The following is an 8534-nucleotide window of genomic DNA, read 5'->3' on the forward strand; positions in this document are numbered from 1 at the left end:
CACAAGATTGTATTTTTTTAGATGTTTGGTGTCATTTACTGGTGTTGGCATGAAATGAAAATGGGAACACGAGCACACGGCTGCATCATGGGACAATGTGGCGTTGCTCATGGGTCCGGGGAAGCTCTGCAGACTGTGCCCCCCCCCACGTCTGTTCACATTGTCTTTAACCGTGTGGATTCAAACATCAAGTCCTCAGCTCGCCCCCTCGGAGCTTGGAGTGAGGAACCAGCTTCACAGCAAGTCCCAGTCAATGATAATCCACAATGGCGAGCTCTGGATGACCACTTCCTGCAGGTGTGGGTGGATTCAGAGTCTGTGTGTGTGTGTGGATTCAGAGTCTGTGTGTCTGTGTGTGTGTGTTGCCGGCTCTCAGGGTTCAGTCTCGTGCCAGTTCTCGCTCAGCCGGTTCTTCCCCAGCCTCCTCTTGCTCTTGGACTTGTGTCTGTGCAGCAGCTGCGGCGGCGACACCGCCAGCGCCTCCAGCTTGTGTCCCGACTCGTTGTGCTGCCGCGAGTACCGCTTGCACCTGCAGGAGGTGACCACGGTGATCTTGTACGTCCTCGTGCTGCCGTCCTGGCACTGCAGCTGGATGCGCTGGGTGCGGGTCTTGTCGTTCACGCAACGCCAGTCCTGGTTGCCGCTGCTCCGGCGACCCCAGAACTTCCTGCCGCCGCCGCCAATCCAGTTTTGAAGCATCTGAGCCGGGAGGCACTCGCCGGCGCACACCAGCTCCTTGATGGGGTTGATGCTGGTGCAGTGGCCGTCAGAGATGTACTTGGTGGATCTCAGCTCTCTGCAGCCGATTTGGCTTCGATCTGTGGAAACACAATGACGGAGAATTGTGAGTTGTTTTCCAACATAACAACATATTCATTCACGTCTCACGTTTGACCACAGGCTGTAAATAAAGATGGACGTCACGTCTCCACTTCCTCCCACAACCCAGAAACGAAAGGCTCTTATATACTTCTACGTATCCGTTTCTCGGAGAGGTCTCAGCGGGGGACAAAGAGTCTTTTTGATTTTTACTTCTCCGACGACTATCCGTCTAAAAACAATTCCCCGCCAAACCCATAGGTGGCGCAACGGAAGACGAGCTCAGAGAAGCCTACCCCATTTGGGAAGAAGAAGTCCACGTGTCTCTGTTGACATGTTAGCTTGCGTCCCACACACTGAACCATGGCAACTAACAGAACTAAATAAAGTGACACCCAACGGGTCAAGATGCTGATGTAATCGTTTCTTAGCGCAGCGGTTCCCCGGTCTTGTTTCCGAACTGTGTTGCTGATTCCACAGCTTGAATCTGCTTGAGGCTACATGTAGCTAGAAGCTACCCGGAGCTAGCTCCCCCCAGCTTCCACACACAGTCAGCAGGGACTCCCGACACTAACTACTACTATCCAGTGTTTGCTTCTAACCTGACGGTATTATAGAAACAGTGTCATGATAGAAGTGGAATTAAAGTCGTGACGGCGGGTTCTTGCACTCTTACCACCGCAGTTAGCATGGTGGCTAGCCTAGCCCGCTAGCCTAGCCTGCTAGCGCCGTTTTGAAAGCTCGTTATAACCGTCTGTGACCGTGCACACATGCCCTCAGTGCTCTAACGAGCCACCGTCAGCCGGACAACTCCGCTGGCTTAACACACACGTCACATTAATCGTAGAATCATAGTTGTGTTCGTGTTTGTTGCTACAAGTAAACAGAAAGTTTGAGGTCCGGAAATACGGAAATGACGTCATACGGAAATGATGTCGTTCGCGGACCAATCACAGCCAAGAGCGGTCCGTCGGGTCTCCAACATGAAGACGGATAGTTAGAAAAATCAGACGTGTACGAAAAGCTGTCGGAGGCGCTCGGAGAGGACGTTTCACGACCGATAGGGCGGTTTTATCTGTCCGTAATAGAAACAACGGAGAGGCATAAATTGGCCTTAAGCCAAAACATCCTGGATTCAGCCATCTTGTGCCGATGATGTCATTCGGAGCCAGAGTTTGTGACCAATCACGAGTCGGTGTCAGCTTGTCGTCCGTCTTTATTTACAGTCTTTTCAGTCAAAGAAAAGCAGCGAATCCTCACAATAACACAATCTCATTATATTGAAACATAATAGGTCTAAATGATAATTATGAGCTTCTCTCCAGCTCTTTACCCTGAACTTTATCCTCTATTATAGGTGATGAGCTTCTCTGCAGCCTCAGGACCCTGAAGAGCTCAGGAGCATCGTGACCTTTCTCCTTCATAAAAGGAATTAAACTTGTTATTTTTCAGTGTATAATACATTTATACACCAGGAGGATTATTTCTGTGCTGCAGGCGACATCACTGTCCCCCCTGCCCCCCCCCCCCCTCTACCCCTGTAACCAGAGCTCAGCTCCATTCATACAGCTGCATACACCTCAGTGACAATGGCCCCCTCTCTGTGACAGCGTTTGAAGAATGAATAGATGTGAGGTCTATGTCTTTACCCCCCCCCACTATCTCCCTTCCTGGGCTGCAGGGGTCACATGGTTTCCTGTGGACGACACCGTGACCACCTTGCATCCCAGAAATAATCTCTGTTGCTTGAGCAGAGGCTTTATTTTAATGATCATCCGTCAACCTTATCTGTTTTTGTTTGTGTGTGTGTTTGTTTTTAGCAGAATTACACAAATCTAATGGACAGATTAGGACAACACTTGGTGGAAGGAGGTTGTCTGTGTCATGGAAGAGCCAATTAAATCTTGGTGCAGATCTGTATCAGGGGTTTTTGGGGCGTCTTCAAAACTCTATTAAATTCTCTTTTAAACTATAGGATGGGATTACATTCTGCAGTGACAGGATCGTTTGTGGTCTCTTGACTTTTTTATCAGAATAAACTCTGTGATATTTATGAAGTTCTTTTTTGATAAATAGTTTCTCAGTGATTAAAGGGATGATGGGATTATGTCCCTGAGACAAAAAGAGGAAATGTGACACCTACACCTGAACTTTCTCCAGAGCTCTGGGTTGTTTGCACCTTTTAATGAATCAGAACTAATTATATCAAGCAGAGAAGAACAAATCACGTGGAACAGATTAATTTCTGCTCCTTCTCTTTTCTCGTCTGTTATTCGTGCTCCTCAATTTGGCCTCATCAGCTGCAAAGAGCTTGTTTGACTGCATGAAAGTAACCAGATCACAGACCCTCATTCAAAGAGCATCAGATGATTCCTCAGGATTAAAACAACACTAGAACTGAAAGGAGCCGATGTGTCAAAGGTTGTGGAGTATAAACAGATTATAACTTAAAATAAGTTATAATAAGTTAAAATAAGTACCTACAAGCACAAAACATCCATTAACATCAGGTTTGTTGATGAGCAAACATCAAGAATTATCGCTTATCAATGCAACAGAAATACCAATAAATATCGATATAATACTTATATATTGTGCACAGTGAGGAGGTGAAACATATAATTCATCTGTCTCAGATCTCTGAAGTGTTTTAAAAGTGTTTCTCATTCTCCGATGAAGAGTTTAAAACCAGAACTTTCACTCAGGAGCAAAATTCTGCCCTTAAAGCAACAGTTATCACGATTATTATCGACTGATATGATAATTTTTTCATGTTGATTTAATATTTGGGCCATATTATCAAATACAATAAGAGATGCCAAGTAATTTCACCATTTATTATAACAATAATGTAATAACAAAACTAATTTTTGTTGCACTTATCTAACAAAACTAAATATTTGTCTTGACATGTCATGACGTTTATTGCGATAACTATGGATATGAACGATTTACATTTTTTAATTTTCATATGATTTTTGGTCATATTGCCAAACTGGAACCAGTCTACATTGTTGTACAGCTCTAAAACTTCAAATTCTATTATGTTATGAAATTGTCCATCATGGCTTCAGTCTTTAAAGTTGAAAGAAACAATACGGTGACGTTGTTCTTGATAATAAACAATATCAATGATATCAAAACTTTTTTCTGGATGTAATCTTTGGTCACATCATCTAGCTCGATTATAAACTATCATTAAAACCTTAGATAACCTCTGACAGCCTCAGCAAATGTCAGAGCATCCTCTCCTCCTCTCCTTCTCCTCTCCTCTCCTCCTCTCCTCTCCTCCTCTCCTCCTCTCCTCCTCTCCTCCTCTCCTCCTCTCCTCTCCTTCTCTTCCCCTCCTCTCCTCCTCTACTCCTCACCCTCTCCTCTATCTCCTCCTCTCCTTCTCTCCTCTCCTCTCCTCCTCTCCTCCTCTCCTCTCCTCCTCTCCTCCTCTCCTCCTCTCTCCTCTCCTCCTCTCCTCCTCTCCTCCTCTCCTCCTCTCCTCTCCTCTCCTCCTCTCTTTCCTCTCCTCCTCTCCTCCTCTTTTCCTCTCTTCTCCTCCTCTCCTCTTCTCTCCTCTCCTCCTATTCTCCTCATCTTCTCCTCTACTCCTCACCCTCTCCTCTCCTACTCTACTCCTCACCCTCTCCTCTCCTCCTCTTCCTCTTCTCCTCTCCCTCTCCTCCTCTCCTCCTCTCACCTCTCCTCACCCTCTCCTCCTCTCCTCCTCCTCCTCCTCTCACTTCTCCTCCTCTCTTTCCTCTCCTCCTCCCCTCCTCACCCTCGCCTGCTCTCCTCTCCTCTCCTCTCCTCTCCTCTCCTCTCCTCTCCTCTCCTCTCCTCTCCTCTCCTCTCCTCTCCTCTCCTCTCCTCTCCTCTCCTCACCCTCTCTCCTCCTCTCCTCTCTCCTCTCCTCCTCTCCTCCTCCCATACTCCCCTCCTCTCCTCCTCTCCTCCTCTCCTCACCCTCTCCTCCTCTCCTCTCCTCTCTCCTCCTCTCCTCACCCTCTCCTCCTCTCCTCTCTTTCCTCTCCTCTCTTCCTTTCCTCCTCTCCTCCTCTCCTCACCCTATCTCCTCCTCTCCTCTCCTCCTCTCCCCTCCCCTCCTCCTCCTCCACTCACCGTCTCTCTCCTGCGGCTCCCCGGCGGCCTCTCCCCTGCCGCCGGTCCTCGCTCGGTTCAGGGACACGTTGCTCTGGGGCTCCCCGGGCTCCGGGGCCTCCTCCTGGGGGAGCAGCAGCTCCGTGTGGTGGTTCCTGGAGGCCTGGCAGCTCCTCAGCAGGAGGCACAGCAACACCAGCGACTCGTGTGCGCGCACCTGCATCATGTCTGCCTCTGGGCGGTGGAGGAGGAGGTGGAGGAGGTGGAGGACGTGGAGGACGTGGAGGAGGTGTAGGAGGAGGTGGAGGAGGTGCAGCGGGTGGAGGTGACGGTGCTACCCGGACTGAGGTGCACTGATGCTGGGTGAAGTGCAGCGGAGGCTCCGCTGAGCCGCTGCTTTTATACTGTAGCTCCGCCTCCAGCTCTGGCTGCAGCTCAGGTGTGTCTCTGTCTCGACGATCTGATTGGTCCACTCATAATGTAAACACGCCCACGTGCTTTTATTTTGGAGGGTTGCTTTAGAGCATGGATGATGAGGAGGAGAATGAGGATAATGGAGATGATGAAGTTTATAGTGATGATGATGATTAAGTTTAATGTGATGATGATGATGATGATGATAAAGTTTACTGTGATAATGATGATGATGATGATGATGATGATGATAAAGTTTACTGTGATAATGATGAAGTTTACTGTGATAATGATGAAGATTATAATGGTGATGATGAAGTTTATTGTGATGATGATGATTAAGTTTATTGTGATGATGATGATGATGATGCTTATGAAGTTAACTGTGATAATGATGATGATGATGATGATGATGATGATGATGATGATAAAGTTTACTGTGATAATGATGAAGTTTACTGTGATGATGATGATGATGATAACGACGTTTATTGTGATGATGATGATGATGATGAAGTTTATTGTGATGATGATGATGAGGATGATGATGAAGTTTACTGTGATAATGATGATGATGATGGTTATGATGAAGTTTACTGTGATAATTATGATGATGATGAAGTTTATTGTGATGATGATGATGATGTTTATTGTGATGATGATGATGGTGATGATGAAGTTTATTGTGATGATGATGATAAAGTTTATTGTGATGATGATGATGAGGATGATGATGAAGTTTACTGTGATAATGATGATGATGATGCTTATGAAGTTTACTGTGATGATGATGACGTTTATTGTGATGATGATGATGATGATGATGAAGTTTATTGTGATGATGATGATGAGGATGATGATGAAGTTTATTGTGATGATGATGTTGATGAAGTTTATTGTGATGATGATGACGTTTATTGTGACAAGGATGATGATGATGATGATGATGATGAAGTTTATTGTGATGATGATGATGATGATGGTGAAGATGAAGTTTATTGTGATGATAACGATATAGATGATGAAGATGATGATGTTTATTGTGATGATGATGATGATGATGATGATGATGATGACTTTTGTTGTGATGATGATGATGAAGTTTATTGTGATGATGATGATGATGATGATGATGATGATGATGATGATGATGATGATGATGATGATGATGATGATGATGATGATGATGATGATGATGATGATGAAGATTGGATTAACTGCCAATCACGACATTTCACCTCTTTTTTATATCAACAAATAACTGATTAAAGAACATGACCCCTGAACATCAGTGTGATAACAACTCCCTTAACTTTGAGAAAAACATATTTGACGTCTGCTTTGACTTTGTAGTTTGTCTCATGTCCCATCTGCTAACATGGAGGAGGCCAGGTCTATGACTCATACTGCAGCCAGCCACCAGGGGGCCTTGGAGAATCTTTGGCTTCACTTTTCACTTCTTCTTTATTTAGAGTCATTGTTTGAACAAAAGCCTCTCGTCTTATTTCTCGGTCACACGTTTAATCCAAGAATGAAAGCCGATATTGTTTGTGTGTCTGTGAGTGTGAGACGTCCTCCTGGCGCCTCAGCTCCTCTCAGTGACACGTCTAAAAGTGCTCTGACTAACTGGAGTCTTTGTGCGTCCGCCGCACTAAACAAGAGGAGATATAATTACTCGTGTGTGGAACATTCAAACCCGGCTCGTCTCAGTGATTTAAAAGCTGCGTCGTGCACGGACACTAATCGTTGCTCATGTGAGTGAAATCTGATCCGCAGATCACACAGACTCTCACAGGATGGAGAAGATGGAGGAGGAGGCCCGAGGTCTTTTTCTCTTTACTGAGTGAAAGGTTATCAGTGGAATCAGCAGTGAGAGAAACAAACTCAAATCCAGAAACAACACAAAGTTTAAACTGAAGATAAAGTTCAGGGAAAAGTGCAGACACACTCATAAAATATAGAGAAGAGTTTAGTTTTGCAGGAGAATATTGAATAGTTCAAATTTTTGTTATTTTTTGGATTTCAAAGAAGGGAAGTAAGAAAAAGAACGAATTTAGGAAAGAATGAAAGAATGAAATTGGACAAACAAGAGCAAGGAGAGAAAGAAGGATATAAAAGAAAGATGGAAATAAATTGGCCAAGGAAAACTGTAAGATTAGAAAGGAAGGAAATATATCAAATGACGGAGGAAAGAAAGAAGAGAAGGAAATTAGGTAATAGAGGAGTAAAGGTCCAGGAAGAAGAAAGGAAGACAGATATGTGACGATAAGGAAGAATGGGAAGAAGTGATGAATGACAGAAGAGGAGGAAGAAGGAGGACAGAGGGAAGGAAATAAATGATGAGATGTAAATGTGAAGGGACCAGAAATCCTGGAGTATCAGACCCTTTAAAACTGGAGTAAATGGAATTGTTCCTCGTCAGATTTATGTTTTGAAACTGACCCGTGTCTGTTGTTCACCTTCACCTTCGCTGTCTGTTGTTGTTCCTGTTCGACACCAGAGGCTCATTCACTCCACTTCCGAGAGAAGATAAAGAAACAACACGGTCGGCTCCTCTCAGGAAGCTGTTCACACTCCGACGCCCCCCCGAGCCTCTTCTGAGAGCCGTGCTGCCTGAATGCTGAGACGTGAATATGATAGCACCCCCCCACCCCCCCAAAACGGCTTTTGTACTTTCACTGTGTAAAGAAACAGAAAGCTGAGAGCGGACTCCCTCTCTGTGCCCACTGAAACTCGGCAGCAGGAATTTGGTTGTCCCCTAACCCTCATGGGAAATGAGCGGTGGCTGGGTTAATAGCATATTGACGAGAGGCATGGTCGGGGGGGCAAAAGGTATTTACAGCACCGAGGACAAAGCCAAGAAAGAAAGTTGGGAAAAGATCCCAACAGGAGGCAAACAATAGAAGGAGAGAACGATATGACAATAGCCTACTTTTAATATTAGTTCAAACATGGCCACATTAACCTACTGAAGGGCCCGGGGGCCAAAATGTGTCCTTGGGCCTCTGGTGTCCCCCAACGTCCACAGAGGTTCTCATCATGTCCCCCAGAGACAACAACCAGCAGCCTCTCAGGGACTGACAGCCTTCTCTCCGTGCTCTGGGGGGGTGTCACCACTAGTTCAATCGAGACGACCATAGGACACAAGGAAGACATTTCAACACAGTGGAACGTTTTGAGAAGAGACTTTGTTTGCTGGCAGAAACTCT

At 45.5% G+C, this 8534-nt stretch overlaps 1 protein-coding gene across 1 annotated transcript; it reads right to left on the reverse strand.

The window, feature by feature from the left end:
• Positions 1 to 372: 372 nt before the first annotated feature.
• Positions 373 to 5137, reverse strand: sostdc1a (sclerostin domain containing 1a). Its single transcript, XM_061081989.1, has 2 exons — positions 4933 to 5137; positions 373 to 818 (listed from the first exon to the last, which is right to left on the reverse strand). Exons 1-2 carry the CDS (start codon positions 5135 to 5137, stop codon positions 373 to 375), a joined length of 651 nt encoding a protein of 216 aa, XP_060937972.1.
• Between the last annotated feature and the right edge of the window lie 3397 nt (positions 5138 to 8534).

Source organism: Limanda limanda, chromosome 11 (genome assembly GCF_963576545.1).
Source record: "Limanda limanda chromosome 11, fLimLim1.1, whole genome shotgun sequence".
Lineage (NCBI taxonomy): Eukaryota > Metazoa > Chordata > Actinopteri > Pleuronectiformes > Pleuronectidae > Limanda > Limanda limanda.

What these genes read in the sequence shown, in the direction of transcription:
- sostdc1a (XM_061081989.1), bottom strand. Translation starts at nt 5,137, where the DNA reads ATGATGCAGGTGCGCGCACACGAGTCGCTGGTGTTGCTGTGCCTCCTG. An exon ending in GGAGCCGCAGGAGAGAGACG is followed by an intron (nt 819 to 4,932) that starts GTGAGTGGAGGA and finishes GTGTTTCCACAG; the next exon opens with ATCGAAGCCAAATCGGCTGC.